Source organism: Saimiri boliviensis, chromosome 2 (assembly GCF_048565385.1).
Source record: "Saimiri boliviensis isolate mSaiBol1 chromosome 2, mSaiBol1.pri, whole genome shotgun sequence".
In the NCBI taxonomy this organism is placed as follows: Eukaryota; Metazoa; Chordata; class Mammalia; order Primates; family Cebidae; genus Saimiri; species Saimiri boliviensis.
In genome coordinates, this window is record NC_133450.1 from 47,656,555 (window position 1) to 47,682,643 (window position 26,089).

General features: G+C 51.9%; 5 protein-coding genes across 10 annotated transcripts in view; 3 read left to right on the plus strand and 2 right to left on the minus strand.

Moving 5' to 3' along the window:
- On the plus strand, positions 1–5,845 carry NOP9 (NOP9 nucleolar protein). Its single transcript, XM_003924263.4, has 10 exons — positions 1–363; positions 571–1,017; positions 2,058–2,168; positions 2,409–2,550; positions 2,675–2,867; positions 3,494–3,634; positions 4,356–4,481; positions 4,665–4,901; positions 5,119–5,224; positions 5,565–5,845. Exons 1-10 carry the CDS (start codon positions 117–119, stop codon positions 5,720–5,722), a joined length of 1,908 nt encoding a protein of 635 aa, XP_003924312.3. The 5' UTR covers positions 1–116; the 3' UTR covers positions 5,723–5,845.
- Positions 5,812–12,496, minus strand: CIDEB (cell death inducing DFFA like effector b). 2 transcript variants are annotated; one of them, XM_003924269.4, is made up of 6 exons: positions 12,280–12,496; positions 8,516–8,712; positions 8,077–8,221; positions 6,982–7,131; positions 6,569–6,759; positions 5,812–6,389 (listed from the first exon to the last, which is right to left on the minus strand). In XM_003924269.4, exons 2-6 carry the CDS (start codon positions 8,554–8,556, stop codon positions 6,257–6,259), a joined length of 660 nt encoding a protein of 219 aa, XP_003924318.1. In that variant the 5' UTR covers positions 8,557–8,712; positions 12,280–12,496; the 3' UTR covers positions 5,812–6,256. The 2 variants fall into 2 exon arrangements, with proteins under 2 accessions (XP_003924318.1, XP_074249368.1); XM_074393267.1 differs by lacking the exon at positions 12,280–12,496 and having other exon boundaries at positions 8,516–9,513.
- LTB4R2 (leukotriene B4 receptor 2) lies at positions 11,213–13,323 on the plus strand. Of its 2 annotated transcripts, none has more exons than XM_003924264.4 (2): positions 11,213–11,327; positions 11,727–13,323. In XM_003924264.4, exon 2 carries the CDS (start codon positions 11,737–11,739, stop codon positions 12,811–12,813), a length of 1,077 nt encoding a protein of 358 aa, XP_003924313.2. In that variant the 5' UTR covers positions 11,213–11,327; positions 11,727–11,736; the 3' UTR covers positions 12,814–13,323. The 2 variants fall into 2 exon arrangements, with proteins under 2 accessions (XP_003924313.2, XP_010333302.2); XM_010335000.3 differs by lacking the exon at positions 11,213–11,327 and having other exon boundaries at positions 11,644–12,741; positions 13,256–13,323.
- Positions 13,272–19,870, plus strand: LTB4R (leukotriene B4 receptor). Of its 3 annotated transcripts, none has more exons than XM_039468624.2 (2): positions 13,272–13,326; positions 17,127–19,870. In XM_039468624.2, the coding sequence occupies exons 1-2, from the start codon at positions 13,315–13,317 to the stop codon at positions 18,204–18,206; spliced, it is 1,092 nt and encodes a 363-aa protein (XP_039324558.1). In that variant the 5' UTR covers positions 13,272–13,314; the 3' UTR covers positions 18,207–19,870. The 3 variants fall into 3 exon arrangements, with proteins under 3 accessions (XP_039324558.1, XP_010333299.1, XP_074249367.1); XM_010334997.3 differs by lacking the exon at positions 13,272–13,326 and adding an exon at positions 13,334–16,501; XM_074393266.1 differs by lacking the exon at positions 13,272–13,326 and adding an exon at positions 13,334–16,497.
- The window catches only part of ADCY4 (adenylate cyclase 4), a 16,551-nt gene continuing 10,241 nt past the window's right edge, over positions 19,780–26,089 (minus strand). Inside the window, exons 15-25 of one of the 2 annotated variants that reach the window (XM_010334995.3) lie at positions 25,722–25,806; positions 25,478–25,615; positions 24,791–24,901; positions 24,350–24,534; positions 24,062–24,146; positions 23,511–23,753; positions 21,206–21,352; positions 20,795–20,902; positions 20,552–20,666; positions 20,106–20,230; positions 19,780–20,022 (exon numbers count right to left, since the gene is read on the minus strand). In XM_010334995.3, the coding sequence (XP_010333297.1) occupies positions 19,870–20,022; positions 20,106–20,230; positions 20,552–20,666; positions 20,795–20,902; positions 21,206–21,352; positions 23,511–23,753; positions 24,062–24,146; positions 24,350–24,534; positions 24,791–24,901; positions 25,478–25,615; positions 25,722–25,806 (1,495 nt within the window). In that variant the 3' untranslated portion in view covers positions 19,780–19,869. The remainder of the gene's footprint in view (positions 20,023–20,105; positions 20,231–20,551; positions 20,667–20,794; positions 20,903–21,205; positions 21,353–23,510; positions 23,754–24,061; positions 24,147–24,349; positions 24,535–24,790; positions 24,902–25,477; positions 25,616–25,721; positions 25,807–26,089) is intronic. The other variant, XM_003924262.4, reaches the window with a different exon arrangement.

Below are 26,089 nucleotides of genomic sequence, written 5' to 3' on the forward strand. Positions count from 1 at the left end.
GCCAGGAGCGCGCCTGCTTTTGTAAACTTGGTCCGGACCAGGCGCACGCTAGGCGACGTTGAAGGTCCGTCCACGGCTGAGGAAGCTTTTGCAGCCGGACAGATCCCGAAGCTCACATGGGGCTGGGTCCGCGCTCTCCATACAAGGTGGGGCGCCGGTTCCCAGCTGGTGGCAAACGGGGGCGCGGTGCCAAGGGGTCGGGGCGCCCCTCACCCGGCCGCGAGCGGCAACCCCGGCCGCCTCCGGTTGGGCCCTCGGAGCGGGCTTCAGATTCGCACCCGCATCTGAGCCCCGAAGCTCTGGGATATTTCCGCCGGGCGCTGTCCGCACTGAAAGAGGCTCCTGAGACTGGGGAAGAACGAGGTAGGCAGCAACTTCGGGTTTTAGACCAAGAGCATAAAATCCAGGGCAGGCAAGGAAACTTTCTAGAGTCGGCATGGCGTGGGAACTTAGTTTCATTTCCCATGTCCTCTTCCTTGGCCTCCAGCCCACGATCCTTGGTTAAGTGAGGGTACATAACTGTATTCTCTACTAAGTTTCTTCAAAATGTTTCTTTCTTCGCTTTTCCAGATCTGATGGTGCACAATATTATGAAGGAAGTAGAGGCCCAGGCCCTAGCTTTGTCCACGAACAGGACTGGCAGTGAGATGCTGCAGGAACTGTTGGGATTCAGTCCTTTGAAACCGCTTTGTCGCGTATGGGCTGCTCTGCGCTCCAACTTGCGCACTGTGGCCTGTCACCGATGCGGGGTCCATGTATTGCAAAGTGCTTTGCTACAGCTCCCTCGATTGCTGGGAAGTGCTGCAGAGGAGGAGGAGAAGGAGGAGGATGGGAATGATGGTTCCACGGAGACCCTGGAGGAGCTGGTCCTGGGGCTAGCCGCTGAAGTGTGTGATGATTTTCTCTTCTACTGTGGAGACACACATGGCAGCTTCGTGGTCAGAACTCTGCTGCAGGTGTTAGGAGGGACTATTCTGGAGTCTGAGAGAGCCAGGCCTCGTGGTTCCCAATCATCTGGTAAGTATTACAAGAGGAAAGTGGACCTAGTGGGAAGAAGAATTTAGAAAGTTCAGAAGGAGACAGTAAATAGAAGAGTAAGTCTTCATGGGGGAGCTTGACCTGGAAGAATTAGCTTGACCTGTCCTAATCTGAACAGGGCTTAGCAGGCCAAAGATTAGTCTGTGCAGAGGCCCAGAGGTAAGGATGTACAATTGTGTTTAGGAGATAGCTGTTAGAATGGATGCAGAAGGAGAATTTTTTTTTTTTTTTTTTTTTTTTGAGATGGAGTTTGCTTTTGTTGCCCAGGCTGGAGTGCAATGGGGTGATCTTGGCTCACCACAACCTCTTCCTCCTGGGTTCAAGCGATTCTCCTGCCTCAGCCTCCCTAGTAGCAGGGATTACAGACACTTGCCATCACGCCCAGCTAATTTCGTATTTTTAGTAGAGATGGGGTTTTTCCGTATTGATTAAGCTGGTCTCAAACTCACGCCTTGGCCTCCTAAAGCGCTGGATTACTGGTATGAGTCACGGCACCCGGCCAATATATTTTTTTTTTAAAAGCATGGCTTAACATACAAATGTGTGTATACTGGACTCAATCAGAAGTTCAGGAAACAATACCCTTACTACATACAGCCCACTGTGTTATTTTCTTTACTTTTCCAAACTTTATTCTGCTCTATTTAATTAAAAAAAGAATGCTAGTCAAGACTACTAACTTGATTTCATGATACAGTCTTGGGTTGTGATCCACATTTGGAAAAACTCTAGGAAACAAAGTTAGAGAGTTTAAATTTAGAGACTTGATTTTGGAATGCCTTGAATACCTGGCTGAGGAGGTTGAACTGTCTTCTGTGGACCATGGGGAAGCTGGTTGAAGCTTTTTAGAAAAATTAAGACAGAAATGTAGTCTCAGTTCAGTCATCCAGAAGAGACTTTCAGTTGTACTTCAAATGTTCTGCATCTCCAAGCAGAATCCTTGTTCATCTATGGAATTGTTCTCTCTTGGGTGGCAGTTTGTGATCTCCCTGCTGCACATGTTCTTAATCTTCCTTCAGAAGCACAGAGGGCCCCAGCCCGGGAATGTAAGCCAGCTGATTTTGAAGTCCCTGAAACCTTCTTGAATTGCCTTCAGGACCTGAGCTCCTGCTTTCTGAAGGACATTGCAGGTAAGAAGGGAAGTAGAAGGAGGGTCTCATACCTACTTTCCTGGACGTGATTATTACCAAGCAAGGCCCTTGGGTCAGGTTATTCGTCCTCTTTTCAAACCTGGGCTGGTTTGATGTTGAAAGCACTTTGTATAGTCCCTTTGTGTACGTAGTGCCCTGTATCTTTTTGCCTAAAGTTTGAGGTTATGCAGGTTGTCTGGATTTTGAGAAAGCTGCTTTATTTCTGCCCTCTCTCCACAGTATTTATCACTGATAAGATCTCCAGCTTCTGTCTTCAAGTGGCCTTACAGGTCTTACATTGCAAACTACCCCAGTTTTGTGCCTATCTCTGCAATGCTGTGATTAGCTACCTGAGTACTCGCAGTTCCTCAGTAGATGGCAGGTATGTTCGGGTCTTAGGACTGACCAAAGTTGGTGGGGCTGTGTGAAATGAGTGAGGTGATGTAGTGCAACTGGATTTTGCATGAAATGGAGTTAAGACTGCCTGATGCCCTTCTTGTCCCTAGTCCCCTACTGCTATTTCTCCGAGATCAGACGAGCTCCAGACTCCTGGAACAGGTCCTGCTGGTGTTGGAGCCCCCAAGGCTCCAGAGCCTCTTTGAGGAGCATTTGCAGGGGCAGCTGCAGACCCTGGCTGCACATCCCATTGCCAACTTCCCTTTGCAGCGCTTACTGGATGCAGTCACTACCCCTGAACTGGTGAGTTGGAAACCTGGGCTGGATCTGTTTCTGCTAATTCTTGATCATTAGATCTTATTTTATGGTGTGCCTGCCTCTATATATTTTTGACATTGTGCTGGCCATTCCTCTTGAAAAATTATTCCTTGAGGTTTTCCAGAGCTCAGGATAAAGGTGCCCACCTTCTAGTGAGAATTTGTTTTGGCTTCTCTCAGGTATGAGGACCAGCAAGAGACTGGCTTCATTTAAGTTTACAGCTTGAGGTTCTATGGCCCACCCAGACTCTGGTACTTGCCTATAAGTCCACATGAGTGCTAGAGCTATTGCCATAGCTTCTCTTTTCCAAGGTGGGCTTCCCTGTGGTCTCATGTATTGGGGGTTAGAGTGGAAGGGCAGGTTTAATTTTAGTCTCCCATTCCCACTAGTTCTCCCTTACACATAGGGAAAGCCACTTAAAGTTCCTTCCTGTGAGGTGGCACCTCTAAGACTGCCCCCTTGTCCTGGGTCTTATCTATCCAAACAAAAGTCCTGATACTGGCATTGCTATTTATCTAGCATTTTTAGTTGTTTTCAGTGGGAAGATTTCTCTGAATAATGTAGTCTACCATTACCAGAATGCCACAGTCACATCCTATGTTTCCCATCAGCTGTCCCCTGTGTTTGAGGAGCTGAGCCCTGTCCTAGAAGCTGTATTGGCTCAGGGCCACCCAGGTGTAGTCATTGCCCTGGTGGGGGCCTGTCGCAGAGTTGGGGCCTACCAAGCCAAGGTCCTACAGCTCTTGTTGGAGGTAAGTAGATATTACCCATAATCTGTTTATGCCATCAGTCCAACTCCTACCAGTTAGGACTTATCTAATCTTAAGTTGTTGTACCTTTGGAATCAGGAAGTCTAATGCCCAAGGAGTTTACAGGAATGGGGAAAAAGATGCCAAATGATTTTTGTTGTTGTTGAGACAGAGTCTTGCTCTGTCACCCAGGCTGGAGTTCAGTGGTGCCAGATAGGCTCACTGCAACCTCTGCCTCCCTAGTTCAAGTGATTCTCTTGTCTCAGCCTCCTAAGTAGCTGGATTATAGGTGCCTGCCACCACACCCAGCTAGTTTTTGTTTTTGTGGTTTTTTTTGGTATTTTTAGTAGAGATGGGGTTTCACCATGTTGGCGAGCCTGATCTCGAACTCCTGACCTCAGACAATCCATTACCAAACAGGATCGTCCTGCCTCAGCCTCCCAAAGTGCTGGGATTATAGGAATGAGCCACTGTGCCTGGCTGAGGCCAAATGTTATTTCACAGTCCTAGAATAAAAATTGTCTCCCAGAGCTAAGAGGGAAGTTTATTTAAGGGATAAATGTTTATTAACCTCTGTATGTGATAGAGTCTGGGGATACAGCAAGGCATGAAATTCTGCTGTCATGGAATTAGGCATTCTTTCCTTTCCTGAAGGTGTTCCCTTAAATTTGAGGTTAGGGATGGAGAAATTCTCACATTCATCATATTTTGTCTTCTCCTTTAGGCATTCCACTGTGCAGAGCCCTCATCCCGGCAATTGGCCTGTGTGCCTCTCTTTGCCACTTTGATGGCTTATGAGGTGTACTATGGACTGACGGAAGAGGAGGGGGCAGTGCCTGCGGAGCACCAGGTGAGATAGGGAAGAAGCTAAGCTGGTGACTGATTGGGAGCCAGGCTTCCCAGGGTTTAGTAAGCCACTGACTCCTGAGGTGAGAGTAGTGATTTCATCCAGGTGGAGGTGGCAGTGTCCTGGGGATGGGCTCATCCACCTGGCTTGTTGGTGCCTCCTAATTTCCTATCTCTGTGTTCCCAGGTAGAAACAGCCTCAGCCAGGGCCTTGGGGGACGTGACAGTTCTTGGATCTCTACTGCTGCAGCATCTGCTGCACTTCTCTACTCCTGGTCTTGTACTTCAAAGTCTGGGTGGCTTGACAGGACCACAACTTCTGGCTCTGGCCCAAAGTCCCGCTGGCTCTCATGTGCTCGATGCCATCCTGACCAGCCCCTCTGTGACGCGCAAGCAGCGCCGCCGTGTGCTGCAGAACCTAAAGGTTAGATTTCTGGCTTCTGCCTTGATTCCCCACCATTATCCATTTAGAGACTATGACCTTCCCCAGTACTATACCTTCAGATGCAAAGAGGCTATGTAGTTCCTAGACTATTTTAACTCAGCCCCTAAACTCTTCAGAAAATTCACTCCCTGCAGGCCCCCAAAATACACTTCTGTGGACTTTGGTAGGGGGACCTTCTTTGTTTGTCTCAATACAGGGACAATATGTGGCTCTGGCCTGTAGTCGCCATGGCAGCCGTGTGCTAGATGCCATCTGGATTGGAGCAGCCTTGGGGGCCCGGAAGGAAATTGCTGCTGAGCTGGGTGAGTGCCAACCCCTCTCTTTGATGTTTTCAGACTTTCCCTTCTTTTACTCCAGATCTCTGGGTGGTAGGGGAGTCCACTGAAATTTAACAGTCTTCGGTTCCAAAGGGTGGTCTTGCTCATGGGTTCTTAGCAGTCTACTTTCCCCTTCCCTTCTGCTGACTAACTGTGCAGTTCTCTGCCCTCACCCCGCCCTCTGACTTCTGTTCTTTGGAAAGTGAGGTGTTCATTTTATCCCAGTGGCGGTCCCAGGGTCTGGGGGAAATGGAGGGATCTTTACCTCAGGTAGAGTTTGTCTTTGAGCATGGGTGGTACTAAAGATGAGTGATTCCCTTTGCAGGAGAGAAGAACCAGGAGCTGATAAGAGACCCTTTTGGCCACCATGTGGCTCGAAATGTGGCCTTGACTACGTTCCTAAAGCGGCGAGAGGCTTGGGAACAGCAGCAGGGTGCGGTGGCCAAGCGGAGGCGGGCATTGAACTCCATACTTGAAGACTGAGGCTTTGGATCTGGGACTGGGTGTTGATGGGGGAGGGCAAAAGGGAGTATCCATCCCATCCCTTTCCTGTTCAAATTGGAGTCAAAAGCCTTAGTAGTAAATATTTTATATTTTTATTGGAAATGTTTCTGTTATTTTTGGGGGAAGGGTATGAAGACAGATCTCAGGGTAAAGTCAGAGAGGGCTGTCATCAGTATGCTGGGGAGTTTAAGGACAGGAGGCCTTGGTAGGAGATTAGATGTAGCAGCAAACAAGCTCAGATCAAGATGCCTGGGGATAGGTTTGTGACCTTTCAGGGCAAGTGGGAGGCAGAAAGGTGGCTAGGAAGGGACAGCATTCTTCAGGTAAGGGTATAGACTTGGGATGTGAGGCATTATGCTGAAAGGTTCTGTCATGAGGGGGTCAGAGGACAGTGGGGAAACTGGGTAAGTTATCTAGCCTGTACAGTCTTCAGCTCCTGAAACTTGATGCTGTCACAGTGTTTGCAGTGTGTCTCTTGGAATGGGTCTGCGGACAGAAGCTTAGAGGCCCTTCTTAGTAGGAATGGAGGCGGCCCTTCTGCTGCCACTTCTCAGCCCCTTCTACTACATGGCGAAGGGTGGAGGAAATTCCCAGCAACATATGGCCCAGGCCTTGCAGCAGTGTGGAGGTCCAACGAAGGAGCTCCCTGAAGGGCAGAGATAAGAGGAAATCAGATGATTTGGGAAACCTGGGAGGAGGCTGTCAAGCTGGGAGACGAGGACTTTGCACAAGCGAGAGCTAACTAGGGTTAGGTGGGTGCAGGAGGAGGAATGATGGGGACTATCCGACTGTAAGGGATGGGGAAGTATGACGTTGATTTCTGACCTGAGTACTTTCTTTGGGCCAAGTCCTTGAAAGTCACAGCTCATAGAGTAGAGCCCGTAGAATGTGGCTTTGACGTTCAGGCTGCCAAAGAGGTCTCGAGGGTTTTGCTTGTATACGTCAAAGGTGATGCGGGCAATGTCCTTGCTGTGCTTGGGCCTCTCCCGGCCCAGGCCGTATGATAGCACTCCACTCTGTAGGACACGCCCATCAGTGCAGTAGATCCTCACACCAGACATCCACCACTAATCCCCATCAGCACTGGGTCAGACCCTCCCTGGCCTGGACTTGTCCATTGTGTGACATCCTCCGCAACTACCCCTGCACCTCTATCCCCAGGATCAGGGTTAGGCTAGACAGGAAATGGGAGAGCTATAAAGGATAGGCAGTGGAAGCAGCCCCAGTATAGGCCTCACCCTGATGGGACTCCAGCTCTGACCAGACTCCAGCACCATCAGGCACGTGTCATCCTCCAGCAGCTGGAAGAAGTCCTCACTGTCCACTGCAGTTCCATCCTCCTCTAGCACCAGGGTTAGCACTCCATTCAGCAGTAGGGTCTCCAATGCCTGCCCAAGGGCAAGAAGCAGAAAGGAAGGGCAGGTCTTACCCCGTATCCCTTCCCTCACTAGCTGCCCAACATCCATCAGTTGGGCCTAGACATTGGTTGATGTCCCACCTCGACTTCCCGGGACTTTGCCATCCCTCCTAAAGGCTACTGCTCAGTGTTCTTCAGTTGTTGGGGGATCCTAGCTGGAGGCTGACCTTGTTCCTCTTTGCTCCTACCATGTCATTGGCATCTCCCCTTGCTCCCCTCCAAGTTACTCCTGTTTTGGAATTGGAAAGCAAGCCAGGTTCTCATGAAGTCCACCCTTCTGTCCTACAGTGCAGCACCTCACTTTCCCACACCCTCGGAGTTCTCCAGAAGTGTCTTCAGTAATAGTGTTTAACCGTTTTGAGTCCTTACTCTGTGCCAGGTATGAGGACTTTACCTACGTTATCCTCTGACTCCTTTCGACAACCCTAGGAGGTGGTGTATTATTGCCTTTTTATAGATGAAGAAACTGAGGTTTTGAGAGGTTGAATAACTTGACAAACTCACTGTGGAGTGGGAAACAGGAGAGGAAGGGAACTGCTGAATCTCCTAGGGGCTGAATGGAGTTTTGTTGCCCTGCCCATATTCCCTAAAGGTGGAGGGTACAGCAGAGGGTTTGACAGGAGGTGGCAGAATTTGAACTTAATTTGTCATACAAATTGCCTTTCCATACTGGCTTCTAAATTCCATCCCTCCAGCTTTCCCTATCCACTGCTTCCCCCGCTCCCATAGACAAGCTCACTGTGGAAAATGAACAAATTGACTGGAGGTCATTAGGCCCACCCCACTGTTTTGCGCCCTCAGAGAGAGGGGCAGCTGTGTGACCTCAGCCGTCTCTGCTCCATCATCCCGAGTTGTCACTATTCTCGAGCCCCTTGGCTGCCCCTGCTATAGGAACCGAGGAACCTGGCCTACTTACTTTGGCTAGCAGTTCCTGGCGGGTGGCAGCTGTCAGGCCTTTCCGTATGGTCCGCTTGTGATCACAGACACGGAAAGGTCGCTGGGGTGGTGGAGCTGAGGTCCAGACCCTCCGTCCAAACTCCGAGCTTATACTAGATACTGACCTAGTAGTTGGGAAGAAAAGTCAAGAAGGAGCAAGGAGGGGCTTGATGAGTGTAAAGGGCATGATGGGGGTGGCTAGACGGCTGGTGAGGGAGGAATGGTTTGCAGATTAGGGATGGGGTAGAGACCACGGAGTGCAGGTGGGCTGTGGGTGGCTCAGGAGCTTGATAAGCTCACTGTGGTGTGAGGAGCAGGAGAGGGAGGGTACTGCTGAGTCTCCTAGGGGCTGAATGGAGTTTTGTTGCCCTGCCCATATCCCCTAAAGGTGGGGGGTACGGCGGAGGGTTAGCAGTCACCTGAGCAGGTCACTGGGGTTCAGAGCTGAGAGATACTCCATGGTGGACCGGAGAGTTCCTTCTTCCCTGGAACTTCTGGGCTGAGTGGCTCTCTGCTATGCTGGGGCTTCAGTGGTGTTTTCTGTTACAAACCTGATATCTCAGCCCAGGATGAGGTGGGAATGAGTCAAGCCTGGACTCTGGCCCCCCTGCCTGGCCTGTAAGAAGGGCAAAGTCCAAGGGGAGGGATGAAGGAGGGGCCAGATATGGTCCTGAAGGAAGAACTGCCCAGCAAAAGCCACCGGAGCTTGTTTGTATGTCTTTGGTGATGGCATGTGTTGTGAGGGTAGATGGGAACCGTGTAAAAGGATGAAATGTGACCTCTGGTGTTTCTGTATTTCTATGGAGGGAATTTCTAGGGACGGTTTCTGGCTCCAGGCTCTGAGAAGCTGCGTTTTGCGCGCAGCTCTGTGTATGCTGCCACCTACTGGAGAAGCCGTAAGCTGCAGCGTTAGGAAAAGGGAACCCCTGCTGAGTGTCGGGAAGCGGGATGGCAGCATGGCAGGGCTTTGGAAAATGAGAGGTGAGGCTGTGTCCAGGAAGGGTGTGAGGAGAGGATGGATCCTGATCCATGGGTTCAGGATCCTGATCCATGGGTTCAGGGTCCTGTCTGGGAAGCTGGCCTTCCTGCTTACCTGCTCCTTCCTCCTTGGTCAAGGGACAGGCTGGCCCATTGCTCTGGCTTCATTTTCCAGAACTGCCTGCTTCGGCCACACTTAAGTCATCTCTCTCTCACTTTTCCCCTTCTGCCAATTAATGGACATGAAGGAGATGTGAATGGGGCAGGGATGTCCTTTGACAAGATCAAGACTTTAGCTTTTAAAGGCCGGGCGCGGTGGCTCAAGCCTATAATCCCAGCACTTTGGGAGGCCGAGGCGGGTGGATCACGAGGTCAAGAGATCGAGACTGTCCTGGTCAACATGGTGAAACCCCGTCTCTACTAAAAACACAAAAAATTAGCTGGGCATGGTGGCGCGTGCCTGTAATCCCAGCTACTCAGGAGGCTGAGGCAGGAGAATTGCCTGAACCCAGGAGGCGGAGGTTGCGGTGAGCCGAGATCGCGCCATTGCACTCCAGCCTGGGTAACAAGAGCGAAACTCCGTCTCAAAAAAAAAAAAAAAACAAACAAACAAACAAAAAAAAACAAAAAAAACAAAAAAAAAACTTTAGCTTTTGGTGCACTGTGTCCTAGCTCTGATTTCAGTTGCAGCTGTGATGGACAGTTGCGTGGAAGCTGAGACTCTCACTGCCGGTGAAACCCTCAAATGAACACAATCCCTGCTTTCCTGCCCAGGATCCTTGTAAGGTCCCCAGCTTCCCCACTTTTTTTCTGTGTCCTGACAAAGAAACACAGAGTAACTTGTTGGTTCTGTCACCTGGCCAGCTGCATTTCCCCTGGGGGCTTGAGCCCAAGCCAGAGCCTCGAACATTACCAGGCACTGACAAGGTATTCAGGTTGTTGCCCAAAACACCGAAAGAAACTGGCCCTGGCCCTGAGCCAAAGTCCTTGAACCCTCATAAACTCCATACCCTGACCCTCTTGTTTTGGACAGACTTTGGTAGAACAACTCTTTCTTTCACTGTCTGTTGTGAGGATATGCTGCAGCCCACTCATTAAGTTCTCCTAATAAATGCTTTGGACTGATCACCTGGCAGTCTTTTTGTCTTGGGCAATCTGTACTTTTCTCAGAGGTTCCCAAGGCCTAATGAAGGGACTTCACACACTCTTAATGGCTTTCCTCTCTCTTGTCTTACTCTATGCCCTCACTTCCTGAGTTAGCCTCCCAAGTACAGGATTACCTGTAACCAAGCCCTTAGTTCAAGCTCTGCTTTGGGAGAACCCAAACTAAGAAAATGACCCTAGTGCCCTGCCCAAGGAACCTCAAGTTCTGGCTGTTACTTGGGCAGAGGCCTTTCTTTTCCCTTACCCCAACTCTTATCGATTGGCCAGGCCCCCCTCAGATTTCTTCATTTACAAGTTTTGCTTGACTTTTCCAAGAAGAAAGGGCTGCTTCTTAGTGTGTCTCTACTACTGCATCCTTTTCTTTCTTATCTTGTATCCTGGTGAGGCTGGTAGTGGGGTCTCTTCATGGTTGTATGTCATGACTCCCTAACCAGGTTATAAGCCCCTTATACCTCCATGCATCCCCCGTTCCTCCTGGAATCTGGCACCATGCCACCATGGAAAAGCTGTCATTGACAGCCTGGTGAGATCCCTGAGGGTAGAGTGACTGGGGCAGGGCCCAAGGCAAGAGATGGGACGAGGTAGGCCAGGAGTTGAAGAAAAGGGACTCAGCTGGACCAGGAAGCTGGAAACAGGCAAAGATAGAGCAGCTGGGGGGCTGAGTTGTTTGGCTCACCTCTACAGGCCAGAGAGGCCAGGTAACATACACACTGTAGAATGTGGACTGGGGGAATTGGGGCCAGAGCTGGGGGAGGGATGAGAAGAGAAGCAGGACCAGGGTCAGGATTCAGCAGAGTTCTCCTATTCTCTTCCACGGCCAGGTAATCTTATCTGTCCCCCTTCAGCTTATGCTGTTTCCTGGCAAGGCAGGCTCTCACATGCCTGGACGCCTGGATGCGTTGGTGATGGGAAGGAGTGAGGTGAGGGAGGGGCCCCAGGAGAGGCCCTGGATGAGCTTCATCTTGTCCCTCCCCATTCTTGCCTTGCCCTCTGCAAATGTGACAGGCACAGGACAGGAGTAGGCACCTCGGCCACTGTTGCTTAACCTTTCAGCTTCCCAAGGCCCTAATCGTGCTTGCTCCCAGCTTGGTAAGTAGATCTGCCCACCTTTACACCTCACCATCCACTTTTGCCCAGAGGTACTTGGATTGGGGCTGGAAAGAAGGAGAGGCCAGACTAAAGGAGTGATGGTAGAGATAGTGACAGCCTGGGGTGAGGACTTTATGCCCATTTACCACTGAGCTCTGGGAAGGAGCCAGGAGTCTGCGTCCGGCAGGTCAACTGACTGGGAGCAGGGGATTTGGGTTCCAAGAAGGGGTAGTGTTTCAGGTGGGGTTTGGGTCCTCGTGGAAGTCAGGACTCACAGGCAGAAAAGAGGCAGGCTGCAGGGAAGTCAGGAGGAGGCATGGCCCCTTCTCATCGGGCATCACAGGTGGGGTTTTGCCCCACCCCTGAACGCCCTCTGTGGCCCCTTCCACCCCTCTGTAGGCCCAGAAGGATGTCGGTCTGCTACCGTCCCCCAGGGAATGAGACACTGCTGAGCTGGAAGGCTTCGCGGGCCACAGGCACAGCCTTCTTGCTGCTGGCGGCGCTGCTGGGGCTGCCCGGCAACGGCTTCGTGGTGTGGAGCTTGGCGGGCTGGCGGCCAGCGCGGGGGCGACCGCTGGCGGCCACGCTTGTGCTGCACCTGGCACTGGCCGACGGCGCGGTGCTGCTGCTCACGCCGCTCTTCGTGGCCTTCCTGACCGGGCAGGCCTGGCCGCTGGGCCAGGCGGGCTGCAAGGCGGTGTACTACGTGTGCGCGCTCAGCATGTACGCCAGCGTGCTGCTCACCGGCCTGCTCAGCCTGCAGCGCTGCCTCGCCGTCACCCGCCCCTTCCTGGCGCCCCGGCTGCGCAGCCCGGCCCTGGCCCGCCGCCTGCTGCTGGCCGTCTGGCTGGCCGCCCTGTTGCTCGCCGTCCCGGCCGCCGTCTACCGCCACCTGTGGCGGGACCGCGTGTGCCAGCTGTGCCACCCGTCGCCGGCCCACGCCGCCGCCCACCTGAGCCTGGAGACTCTGACCGCCTTCGTGCTTCCTTTCGGGCTGATGCTCGGCTGCTACAGTGTGACGCTGGCGCGGCTGCGGGGCGCCCGCTGGGGCTCCGGGCGGCACGGGGCGCGCGTGGGCCGGCTGGTGAGCACCATCGTGCTTGCCTTCGGCTTGCTCTGGGCCCCCTACCACGCGGTCAACCTTCTGCAGGCGGTCGCCGCGCTGGCTCCACCCGAAGGGGCCTTGGCGAAGTTGGGCGGGGCCGGCCAGGCGGCGCGAGCAGGAACTACGGCCTTGGCCTTCTTCAGCTCCAGCGTCAACCCGGTGCTCTACGTCTTCACCGCTGGGGATCTGCTGCCCCGGGCAGGTCCCCGTTTCCTCACGCGGCTCTTCGAAGGCTCCGGGGAGGCCCGAGGGGGCGGCCGCTCTAGGGAGGGGACCATGGAACTCCGAACTACTCCTCAGCTAAAAGTGGTAGGGCAGGGCCGAGGCAATGGAGACCCCGGGGGTGGGATGGAGAAGGACGGTCCGGAATGGGACCCTTGACCCCAAACCGTACAACCTGCTGCCCTTGCCTGTCCCTTTCCATTCCCCCACCCTCCGGAGCTCAGTGTTCTGGAACGTTTGGGGACCCTTTGACTGGAGTTTGGATCTGTCTGGGTAGGATTACTATACACCTGGGGAAGGCTCAGTTTCCTCCAAACTGAGGGATTATGAGTGTGGTGATGGTCCCTGTTAAGGACTATTTCGTGCTTGCAGTTTGGCATGTACCCATGTGCCAGCACTGCTTACTTGTTGCCAATAGCTGTTATTGTGAAATACACTGGGAAGCCATTAGGTGGTGACTTAAGTGTGCTCCCCCTTATCCCCCGCCACGGACTCGTGGTTCTTTATGCCTGAGTTGTACAGAAGCCACCTAGTTCTCTGTGGGTCAAGCCAGGGTTGGGCAGTGCTGGCCTTCGGTGGCATCTTGTCCTTCCCTCCGCAGCCCAGGTACCCTGGTTCCACAGGCCAAACCATAGAACCACTCTGGAAATAAAGGAGACAATGGAAAAAGAGGTATGGGAGCTTGGATGAGGGGTAGGAATGGGATCCATTATCTGAGGTTTATAAAAGCCTCTGGGGGAGGAAATGGCTCTGGAAGGGGAAAGTGAATCTGTGGATTTGAAAAGGAAACTTTTCCTGCAAATCTTGTGTTTGGTCCAGTGGGTGCGAGATGCACACAAGGAGTGGACAGTGGTGTAGGGGCCCTGGGAGTCTGAGACTTACCTTCCTCTCTGATCATCTGATCATCCCTACAAAGGCCACCTCATGTGAAAAGGGGCCCAGGAGCAGGCACTCACTCAGGGAAGTCTGGGGGTTGACCACCAGGGGCTATGAGGAATGGCAGGAATATTTAGAGGACAGGAATAATTTTTTTCAGGAAAGTGACACCTCTTCTTTTTTTCTTTTTCTTTTCTTTTCTTTTTTTTTTTTTGAGACAGAGTTTCGCTCTTGTTACCCAGACTGGAGTGCAATGGCGCAATCTCGGCTCATCGCAACCTCCGCCTCCTGGGTTCAGGCAATTCTCCTGTCTCAGCCTCCTGAGTAGCTGGGATTATAGGCACGCGCCACCATGCCCAGCTAATTTTTTGTATTTTTAGTAGCGACGGGGTTTCACTATGTTGACCAGGATGGTCTTGATCTCTTGACCTCGTGATCCACCTGCCTTGGCCTCCCAAAGTACTGAGATTACAGGCTTGAGCCACCACACCCAGCCTCCTCTTCTTTTTTTCTCTGCCAAGTTTGGGCTCCTTCCAAGATGCTGTTAGCTATTCCTAGCCCCTTCCCCAATACTTCTCTGCCCCCACTTTTTGGAATCTATATCTAGGTTTAAAAACGGTTCTAGATCCTGACATCTTTAATTAGGGGGACATAGAATGGGATTCTTTTCAGGGGACATCCACAGGTACACACCTGTGGTCACTAAGGTGACCAACTCATCCCAGCTGGCCCAGGACTTCCCGAGTTTTAGCACTGAAAATCCCTTGTCTCGGCCCTATCAGTTTCCCAACAAACTGAGATTGTTGGCCTCTCAAGCAGCTACCCTGACCATCACCCCAGGTTCTATGTTAGTGACTGTTTACACCTCCCTGTCCCCCAGACAGAAGTCAAAACAGGGCAAAGGAAAACCAGTCCCCAGGGCCATGCTAGGGCCACCAAAACTGGAGTGAATTAGAACCTGTGAACCAGAACAGCAGGGAGTATGCTTAGAGCTCCTGGTCCTGGGTGTGGGGAAGAAAGGCCATCAAGGGAGGTGTGGGTGGGGAACAGCTTGAGAGAGGAGGCAAGGACAACCCAGTTTCTATCTGAAGGGTCTTCTGGTGGACTGGGGCTTCTGTCCCCAAACACAGGTCTCAGGGGATTCTTTCAGTCCTCATGCACTGGACAGAGTTTCCCTAACTTCCTCTGTTACATATTCCACATCTCTCATAGCCTATGTGGTCAGAAAGCCCTTCCTCAACTCTGACTTCAGTTCTTGCTGTGGTTTCAGCCCATATCTTTTTCGTCATATCCTCTGCCTGACAGCTACGAGGTCAACTCTGGTCTGGCTTTTCTCCAAGCACAGCAAGTGGAGGCTCTGGAAAGGTTAGGGACCTCAGTGATCACCATTACACTTTACATATTTCCTGAGAAGTCAGAGTTGAAAGGGAAGCAGGAAAGCTCATGGTCAGATTGAAGGAAGGAATTTTTAGTTCTTTTTTTTTTTTTTTTTTTTGAGATGGAGTATTGCTCTGTCACCCAGGCACTGAAGTGCAGTGGCACAACCTTGGCTTGCTGCAGCCTCCACTTCCTGGGTTCAAGCGATTTTCCTGCCTCAGCCTCCCAAGTAGCTGAAACTACAGGCACATGCCACCACCCCCAGCTAACTTTTGTATTTTTAGTAGAGACGGGGTTTCACCATGTTGGCCAGGCTGGTCTCAAACTACTAACCTCAAGCGATCTGCCTGCCTCAGCCTCCCAAAAGGGCTGGGGTCACAGGTATGAGCCACCACACCCGGCCAGGAATTTTTAGTTCTTAGCTTCTGCAGGAGACTTCAAGGAAAGGAGATGTTCCTCTGTCCAGGAAAGGGAGAAGGTAACCATTTCCGCATTCCTGGTTTCTCCTCTTGGCAGGGTGGGCACGAAATATCACTGTTCCTGCTCCCTCATTCCTGCTCCTCATGCTCAGGCTGCCTAGCTCAGACTCAGCTTCCTCTGTGTGTCTAAAGTGGAACTGGATAGTGGGCTGTGGAAAGATAGGAAAGAGGTGGTACCAATCTCCTTGCCCAGATCTTAAATCCAGACTCAGCAGGGTAACCACATGGGCAAGCACAAGGCAAGTGCCTGGGGAAAGGGGAAGTGATTGGTGTTCTGTGTGATACCAAAAAGACCATTTGTATTTTGGCTTCTACCAAAGAGAATGGAGAATTGGTTGACCTAAATGGAACCATCCCTTTAAGTAAGAGGAGAGAAGGGGGTGCTGGGAGATGGCCCTCTTCCCACAACCTAGATCATAGCTTGAACTGAAGCCAAGGACAGAGTTCTTCCCCCTTCAGCATTTATTGATGTGCCTTCTTTAAATCACGATGTTATCTAACCCAAACCCAGACCCAGGACCTAGTCACAGCTCCAATCTACACTTCCTATTAATCTGAAACAAACAAACAAACAAACAAACAAACAAACAAACAAAAAACAAACAAAAAAACCCCCTACATTATTAATGCAAAAAACAAAGATATCAGCATTCTAGCCTCTCAATCTGAGGCTGATTTTCCTTCTCTGGCTTCCTTACATCCTCCTATATGATACAATTCACAACTTTGTTCAGTTCTCCAGTCTGGACCTGCATCTTGAGGCCACACCCAGCCTACTCACTCCCCGCACCCCTCTTTCGTCTTTCACTACCCCTTCCTGGTCTCTTCTCATCTGGCCCCACCTTTGAGGAGTACTCCTGCCTTCTGGGTTGCCCTGGAACACAGACTATCCCCCCTCATAGTGAAGGGAGTAGGTGAGGGTTTCAGCCCCACCCTCAGGAAGATGCATCTTCCCCCTCCCCTGCTACGTAGTACTTCCTCTCTGGCTGACTTAGCTAACAGCACATAGACCTGGGGCCAGGCCCTTGGCACTGGAACAGATCCAGGGATAGGGTACACCACCCTGACCCTGGGATTGGCACCAGCTTCCAACCAGTACCTGCCAAAGCGTGTAAGTAAGTATCCTGGGAAGGGCAGTGGTTGTGGCGGTGGTGGGACGGTTTGTAGCCATGAAAGAAGGTGCAAAGGAATCTCCAAAGAAAGTCTGACCAGTGTACAAAGTTGGGAGGCTTTGTCCTCGTCACTTGTCCACTAACTCCTCTCCATCCCTGTTATTTCTGGTTGACCTTGGGCATCTCTGGGGACAGTAGGCAGGTGATTGGGAAAGTTAATGGGATTGAGGGACTCAGGGCCTGGTGGGGGCAAAAAAGTTGGCCTTTCAAGGGGTGCGGCATTGGCAGAAAGTCTCTCAGTTTGGTTCTGGGCTTTAAGGTCTCCTAAGGGGGTGAGGCTGAAAAGGTCTGGAAATGCTGCTGCTGCTGCTGCTGTGGTCACTGTATATTTTGCAATTGGGTCTGTGGGCAGGAAGAGGCCCCACAACCCAGTTAGGAAACTAGTCTTTGTACTCAACCAGATCCCTTTAAGACATCAGTTGGCAGCGATGGGAGCAGTATATTTCGGAGAGACCTCTGATGCTGCTGACCCTGGAAACAGACTGGAGTTTTCAGGCTAGGTGTGTCCATGGCGTCAGGAAACCCTTGGTCCTCTACTCTCATGCGTGTGTCCGCACTCACTCTCCAGGTCCTCCCGACGGCCATGAACACTACATCTTCTGCAGCACCCTCCTTGCTAGGTGTCAAGTTCATCTCTCTGCTGGCTATCATCCTACTGTCAGTGGCGCTGGCTGTGGGGCTTCCCGGCAACAGCTTTGTAGTGTGGAGCATCCTAAAACGGATGCAGAAGCGCTCTGTCACTGCCCTGATGGTGCTGAACCTGGCCCTGGCCGACCTGGCCGTATTGCTCACTGCTCCCTTTTTCCTTCACTTCCTGACCCAAGGCACCTGGAGTTTTGGACTGGCTGGTTGCCGCCTGTGCCACTATGTCTGCGGCGTCAGCATGTACGCCAGCGTCCTGCTAATCACAGCCATGAGTCTAGACCGCTCGCTGGCGGTAGCCCGCCCCTTTGTGTCCCAGAAGTTACGCACCAAGGCTTTGGCTCGGCTGGTGCTGGCAGGCATCTGGGTGGTGTCCTTTCTGCTGGCCACACCCGTCCTGGCGTACCGCACAGTGGTCTTAAAATCGAACAACATGAGCCTGTTATGCTTCTCGAAGTACCCCACCGAAGGGCACCGGGCATTCCATCTAATCTTCGAGGCCCTCACGGGCTTTCTGCTGCCCTTCCTGGCTGTGGTAGCCAGCTACTCCGACATTGGGCGTCGGCTGCAGGCCCGGCGCTTCCGCCGCAGCCGCCGCACCGGCCGCCTGGTGGTGCTCATCATCCTGGCCTTCGCCGCCTTCTGGCTGCCCTACCACGTGGTGAACCTGGCTGAGGCTGGCCGTGCGCTGGCCGGCAAGGCCGCAGGGTCCGGGACCCTGGGGATGAAGCTGCAGCTGGCCCGCAAGATGCTCATCGCACTCGCCTTCCTGAGCAGCAGCGTGAACCCCTTGCTCTATGCGTGTGCCGGGGGCAGTCTGCTGCGCTCGGCGGGCATAGGCTTCGTGGCCAAGATGCTGGAGGGCACGGGCTCCCAGGTGTCCAGCACCCGCCGTGGGGGCAGCCTGGGCCAGAGTGTGAAGAGTGTCCCCGCGGCTCTGGAACCCAGCCCTGCTGAGAGTCTTACTGCCACCTCCAGTCCTCTAGAGTCAAGCGAACTGACCTAGGTCTCGTGGAAGGACGCTCACTTTTCTCCTGGCAGAATGCCAGCTCTGAGCCAGTTCTGAGCCAGGAGCAGCGGGGGTGTGGAGGGCATTGGGGCGTGGGAGGTGGGGGTGGAGTGGAAGAAGAGGGAGGGCTGGAGCAAGTGAGAGCAGAGTGAGAGAGTGCTCCAGCCTGGCTCCCACAAGCAGCTTTAACCATTAAAATTGAAGTCTGAAATTGGGTCAGCCTTGTGAGTGGGGTACATGTGCTGTGGGTATCGGGTTGCTCGTGGGCACCCTGATGGGGCCCCTCTCAGTAGTTGAGAGTCATGTCCTTTGGTTCCCTGTGATTTACAATTTTGGAAGGGACACAAAGACAGACATAGACTGCCCCAACCCAGGTGATTCCAAGTCCATAGTCTGCAGACCATGCTTAGCAAAATACAGTCCACAGACTCCGAAAGCAGCTTGTCTAGGAAGACCACCCATGTAGGCTTATCACTCCAGGCCCTGTGACTTAGGGACCTTTTGAGAAGATAGAACTGCTGTGAAACATCTTCCCTGAAGCCTGTGACAGGTATCCTTGTTAGCATGACTCCAACTTCCTACCAATAATCTTTGTCCTCTCCATAGGAGATGTTTTAGGGGACTGCCTTCCTTTGCTCCATTTCACAAGGAAACCAGACTTGAGTACCAAGTCATTAGATCTTATCCCTTAGAATTCTACACATCAGCATCTGCTAACCTCCACAACACACTCTGGCACAGGGTGGGGCTGAGGGCCCCAGGGAACAAAGATTCCCAAAAGTGAGAGGGATAAGTCATTATTTCCTAGAGATGACTGTTGTTGTAGAGAAACTTGGTCCAACTCTGTTCTGACAAGGTTTTAGGAAGATGGCAACAATAGTGGCAGCAGTGTACTTTTTGGCTCTTTCTCATTAAAAAGCAAACAAACAAAACAGCAAGTAGAAGAGTGAAGCCAAATATCCACATGCAACATCCACAACAAACCTAGTATGTTAAGGTATCTCCCATGGACCCCAAAATATGAGCCAGTGAGAATGAGCCATCAATACCTCAAGACCCATATACCAGCATCTGTGCAGAAGGATGCAGAAGGAAGCAAAGGGATATCGGATGGACCTCTACACTGTCCACAGGTCCTTACTGGAAAGCATGGTGTACCAATCTGAGAACAGCAGCTGAAACTGGGAGGGACCTAACAGACTATTTCCCAGGCCTCTCACCCATTCTGTATAGTGAGCACATAATTGGTACTTATTTAATGTTTGTTGAACGAATAAAGTTCAAATGACATTTCCCTGGAGATTCCTCCAATATTTGTGAGTAGGGGGCAGGAAAGGGTAAATCTTTGTTTTGAGTCATGTGGCCAAATTATGCTTTCAAGGTATACAAAATACTGGAAGAAGTTGACAGAGAGGCTGAGGGAGTTGTCTTTGTGAAAAAAATCACTCCCTTCCAACATGTTCAGTCTCACATGCATGCATGTGCACGTGCGCGCGCGCGCGCACACACACACACACACAATTTGACCTGGGAAAAATACTTCCCACTGAAGGGCAAAGAGAAGGTGATCCCCAGCTATATAAACAGCTTCTGACATCAATGGGCTCCAGACATCCCAGAGTCTTCTCTTTATTGAGGTTCTTAGAGGGGGAATGGGGTCTCAGCCTAGGGTGGCTGAAGGAGGTCCAGTTCGTGTCAAGTCTGTATTCAGAAAATAGGTGCAGAGCTGCCCTTTGCCTTTCACCTTGATGACACCCCGGCTGTAGCAGGTGTAGCCCAGGGACTGTAGGGCCCAGGCTGTCTCCTCAGTCACCTACAATTGGAGGGGGTAAGGGACTATGGAGGTGGCCCTATTCTTAGTCCCCCTCCCCCATGCCTCCAATGTGGTTTTCTTACTTGGATTTTGCCAAGGACTCCTGTGCTCTCCATGCGGCTGGCCACATTCACTGTGTTGCCCCAAATGTCATATTGTGGCTTCTGGGCCCCAATCACTCCGGCTACTACTGGCCCATGGTTCAACCCTGATAAGGGATGTGGTAATGACAGACTTGGAGAAGGAAGAGGGAAAAAGGAAGCACAAGAAACTGGAAGGAAAGGAGAAGGACATGGGGGATGGCCTTAGAGAAGAGGAGGTGTCTCTAAGGCTGGAGGAATGTAGCTTAAGAAAAAGGGTGGGAGAGCATTGTACCTCCTGGGCCAGTAGCTGCACACCCCATCCCAGGGAGTGAGTCAGGAAAGGGGCTTCAGAGATGAACTGGGAGCAGCTAACAAAGGACTTGGAGTGGGGCAAGCTCAGGAAGGTGAGGAGGTACCAGACTGCTGCAACAGGGGAGGTCTCTTACCCACACGCAGGCGGAAGTTGTTGAATGAGTGCTTGTTGATGACATCCAGCTTAGACCCCAGGGCCACGGCAAACTCTACCATAGTGCCAAGGTGGCTGCAGCTCCGCTCAGCATCCTGGCAATGGGCTCCCCCACCAGGGTGGGCCAGTGAGGGCACAAGAATAAGTTCCACTGTTGGGCCCTCTCATAAGTTCCACAATGAGAGACCAGAGGAGGGTGGTAGGTAAGGAAGGGTCGCCATACCTGTTGTGCATCCTGTCCAGAGGTGGCATTTAAGCCTGTGGCTGCCATGTAGGTGCTGCCGATGGTTTTGATCTTCTCCACCCCACTGAACTTGGGTTTGGAGAGCAGCTGTATAGAGAGGAGGCCTGTCCCCAGTTTCTCTTGCTCTTTCCGTCCCCTCTCCCAGAAGCCCAGCCCCAAGCCTTTGGAGTTAAAGGATCAGGCTGTGGGAGTGGGGATGGTGTCAGGAAGGAGAGGGTTGGTGGTGGGCAATGTTGCTGGAGTGGGTAGAGCTGGGGGATCAGAGGAGGCGAGCGGGTGCTGTGGAGGGGAGGATTGACCTCATGGCCAGAAAAGCAAAGTGGAAGGAGGGACTAGTGGGAAATTCTAGAATCCGGGGCACAGGGTATGGGAGACTCTTGGAGTTGTCACCTCATCAAAATCAGCAATTATCTCATTGAGCAGCCTCAGACACTCTAGGCCCTCATGATTGATGTCAGATTCAGAGTAGAACTCCTTGAAGTCCGGGACTGAGGCGAAGAGGACACAAACACATTCGTAGGACTGGTGGTAGAGATCCTGGGAGAGCAGGAGACTGGAGTAAGGGGTTCGTGTCATGTTCCTCCCCCTTCTGGGTCTGCATGGGACCCTCCTCCCTGAGTCCACACTCCTGATCTCCCTGTTGAAGAAGAATTGGGAAGGGGGGAGAGGAGTAGGGCCAGGCTACCCCAGGGATGTTACTTAGGAATCAAAGCTTGGATCTCATTGTGATTCCAGAAGAGACAGAAGTTTGGGGTCAGGATCACCTCACAGCAACATGGAGGGAGTCACTCCTAGAACTGGGATCCTGTCAATGTGAATTATTTTTATATCCTATCTTATTGCTGAAAGGTGTTTAATTAAGCCGGCTACAAAACCAAAGGTAAAAAGTGTTTAAGTGTTTAAGTCACTTAAGATAGGTACAGAATGAAAGATAAAATAACAACAATAGGGACTATGGGACAAAGGGAAAAGAAGGGTAAGATTATAAAGATGGAATCGGATCTGAGGGTGGTTCACAAAATGAGTGCCATAAAGTCCTTTTTAGTCCTAGATTTTGGCTCTCAGCTTTCTAGCAGCCAAAGTGAAGAGAGAAAAAGTTCAATTACAAGATTTCCTGTGTCTGTAAGAGAAGAAACGAGAAGCAGAACTACTCCTGATCTTGAAAGCAGGGAGCAGGTGGCGGGGGCATAAGGCTGTGAAAGAGCTCCGGAGCTGTGTCTTTTAACACCCCTCAATATGAGCCAAGAGCGTTTCCACAGCAGAGGGCCAGCAGGTGGTGGTACAAGTAAGATGGCACAAATATGTGGGTGACTTCCTGATGGTTTGGCTATAGCAAGAGTTTTGAGGATTGAAAGCAGCAGCATCCAATAGAAATTTTTGCAATGGAAACATTCTCTGTCTGCAGTGTCCAACACAGGGGCCACTAGCTGCAGTGGCTGTTGAGCTCTGAAAATGTGGCTGGTGAAACTGAGAACTGAATGTTTTATTTTAATTAATTAACATTAAATTTTCATAGAGGTAATGGCTACCATATTGGCTAGTGCAGGTCTAGAGAGAGGGGTGGACTGTATCCTCCACCCCTCTCTCTAGACCAGTGGTCTCCAAACTTTTTGACCCAGATGGAATCAGATCTGACGGTAATTCACAAAATGAGTGCTATGAAGTCCTTTTTAGTCTTAGATTTTGAATGGGTTTTGTGGAAGACAAGTATTCCACACACCTGGGCAGTGGTGGGGGGATGGTTTTGGGATGAAACTGTTCTACTTCATCAGGCATTAGTTATAGGTTGGTGCAAAATTAATTGCATTTTTTTTTTTTTTTTTTTTTTTGCCATTAAAAGTAATTAAAGCCAGGGGCGGTGGCTTACTCCTGCAGTCTCAGCATCTTGGGAGGCTGAGGTAGGTGGATCACCTGAGGTCGGGAGTTGGAGACCAGCCTGGCCAACATGGTGAAATCTTGTCTCTACTAAAAAATATGTGAAAATTAGCCAGGCGTGGTGTCGGGTGTCTGTAATCCCAGCTACTCAGGAGGCTGAGGACAGAGAATCGCTTGAACCCAGGAGGCAGAGGTTTCAATGAGCCGAGATTGTGCCATTTCATGCACTCCAGCCTGTGAGACAGGAGTGAAACTCTGTCTCAAAAAAAAGTAATTATTTTTAATTATATTATTTTTAACGGCAAAAACTGCGATTAATTTTGCACCAACCTAATAGACTCCCATAAGGAGTGCACAGCCTAGATCCTTTGCATGTGCAATTCACAATGGGGTTTGAGTTCCTATGAGAATCTAATGCCACTGCTGATCTGACAGGAGGTGGAGCTCAGGCAGTAGTGCTGGCTCACTGCTCACCTCCTGCTGTGTAGCCCAGTTCCCAATAGGCAATGGACCAGTACCAGTCTTCAGCCTGGGGGCTGGAGATCCCTGCTCCAGACAGCTCCCATCAATACCTGACTAAGCTTCCGGAATGAATGGAGTGGTCATGAGTTAGAGAAGACACGCTTTCTAAGAATCTGAAATGCAGAAATTTTGCGCTCACCAAAGACAGAACCTAAGATCTTGTGAAAACAAAGTCGCTTGACAAGCACAAGGGCTTAGGTGTGGGGGGTCTAGAGGGGACGGGTCATAGGTCAAGACTTTCATCCGAAATGAGGCCCTATGGCATCCACGGCTCAGGAGTTAGGGGGTCAGGAGTCACCTCGTTGCGCCGGTTCTGGCCAATGAACTGGGGGGCCACGTGTGCAGGGAGCACATTCTCCAAGAGCAGCCGAGTCAGGTTCTCCATTGTCTCTGTCTCCTCCCGCTCCTGCCTCAGCTTCTTCTTCCACAGGAAGTCCAGGCGGCAGTAGTACTCATTCTGGGGAGGGTCGCCAGGGGCCATGGGGAGACACAGAGCAGGGGAGGCCCAGCTCCTGCGTGTTAAGCCCCAACTCCTAGATGCCTGAAACCAACCCCACCCCATCCCCAGTTTAGGGCTTAAGGTGCAAGTATCCTTGGAGAGAGACTATCCTTGAAACTAGATTCAGACTAGTGATACAGAAGTGGCAATGGACTTTTTCTTATGCATGGGCTTTCCCAGATTGGGGCGTGGGAAAAAGGAGGGATGGGGAGAGAAGGAGAAAGAAAGGGAGCAGGAAGTCTTGCTTAGAAGCTTCCAAAGGGCATTCAACCCTGAAAATTAGAAAGACCAAGTCACAAATATAGGACCACTCATAGGTGTGCTCTGGAGGGCTGAGCTGGGTGACTTACCTGGCGAGCCAGGACAAGGAGGGTGAAGAAGAAGATGAAGAAGGAGATAGCACCCATCAGTTTGGGCTCCTTCAGCACTCCTGGCCTGAGGGGGCCATGGATCAGGGTTGCCCCTCGCTCTGCCCCTTCCTGGCCACCTCCCTGCTCCCAGTGCCCATGTAGGCCTCCACTTCCCTCCCGCTTTGCCCTGTGGGTGATTCAGTTCAGTGAGGCCAGGACAGCTCTGCTGTGTCCTGTCTCACCCCCATCCCAGGGGGCCCGGCACCTCTGTCCAGCAGCTGTGCACACCTGGAGTCCAAGGGGCCCAGATAGAGGCAGGTGATGAGGCAGTCGGACAGCCAGGCATGGGAGTGCAGGAAGAGGGAGCAGGAGGCCACCAGCCACAGCAGGAGCAGCAGCAGCTTCAGCTCGAAGCTCATGTGCAGAAAGAGGGAGCAGGAGAGGAAGCCCAGCACGCAGCAGTGCATGGAGTACTGTGGGGCCAGGCAGGGATCAGGAGTGGGCATGTCCCACAGGCAGTGAGGGGAACACCTGAGGGCTCCCTTCCTATCCCTCCCAGGCCCAGGTCCTATTCGTGAGACAGGGAGTGTCATACACACAGATACACACTGGATGTGACTTATGTCTGTTCTAATTCACAGAATGGAGTGTTTCTCCACTCAGGGGGCTGTGGGCTTGGGCTGAGGAAGGGTCTGCAGAAGGAGATTAAGGGCATGCGGGAACACTCACTGGGACACTGATGAGAGGCAGAGACCCAGGGAGCTCCCAGGAGAGGTTGGAAGTCGTGAAGGACACATTGAGAGCTTGGAAAGGGCAGTCTGATGATGCTGGGAAGAAGAACTGCAGAGGAGACGAGGAGCTGAAGAGGCTTGGGCTGGGGTTCAGCAGACCCAGGGATGAGTCACGGTCAGACTCACCCAAAGGGGTGGATCCTGCTATTTCTGATTGGGAAGGGAACCTCAGCACTAGGGTCCTCACTGTGAGGAGGAGTTATGGGAGGGGCGTCAAGAGTATTCGTCTGACATGGAGCCGCTGTGTGGGCTCTTGCCAGCCACTTAGCCTCTCTGGGCCTCAGCTTCCTCTTCTGTAACTTGGCTAGTGGGTGATTCCCAGGTGCTCTCCAGGAATAGAATTCTAGAAATGAGTCTAAATCCTGAAAAAGCAGCCAAGTGAGCTAAGTAAGAAATAACTGCCTACACAGAAAAAGATAAGGACATTCACCAGTGCTATTAACAACTGTTGTGCCCAGATGGTAGACTGCTGGTGACTGTAATTTTTTTTCTTTCTATTTATACAACATTGCCAGCATCCCCTGGGCTTAGTCCAGCTGCCTGCCCAAATCCAAGGGTTCCCTTTCAGTCCCTGGCAGGTCCAGTATGCCCTGATGATGGTGGATAGGGCCCCCTCTGTCCTCACCAGGCTGCTAATGGCCGTGCCAAAGACAAGGAGGATGGTGGCGGTGCCCAAGGCTATTCTCAGTCCCGGTCTTGTGGCCACAAGGCCAGACAGTGCAGGCAGCCAGTGCAGCATCTTGGGACCTTTCAGGACACACCTCTGTGGAGGGAGCATGAGCATCTTAGCCATGGGGCTGGGGCATCATCTTCAGGACAGGTGTGACCAGGGCTCTGCCATGCCACTTCCACCCCTCAGCCCACCTCACCATCAGGTCCTCTGAGAAGCAGACAAAAAGGAGGAGGAGGAAGAGGAGGAAGGTGATGCTATAGGTGATGGCCAGAGCTGGGGGCCTAAAGGGAGACAAAAGCGAGGACTTGAAGTGCCGGAACAGGCTCCCTGTGTGCTATGCAGGTGCTGTGTGAGCCAGGTGGGAGATGGGGGAAGTGGTTCTGGGGGTCTGGGTTGGCTGGCGGTGGGGTCCCGGCTGATAGAAGACATTGCATTCTGATGATCTGGGTTGGCTAGCTTAAGGGTCTAGAACAGTGTTGGGTGGAACAGGGATCCATGTGGTGGGCAGTGGGGGCTCACAAGAATGGCTGAGGCTACCGCAGACCGATCTCTGGGCCTCTAGGC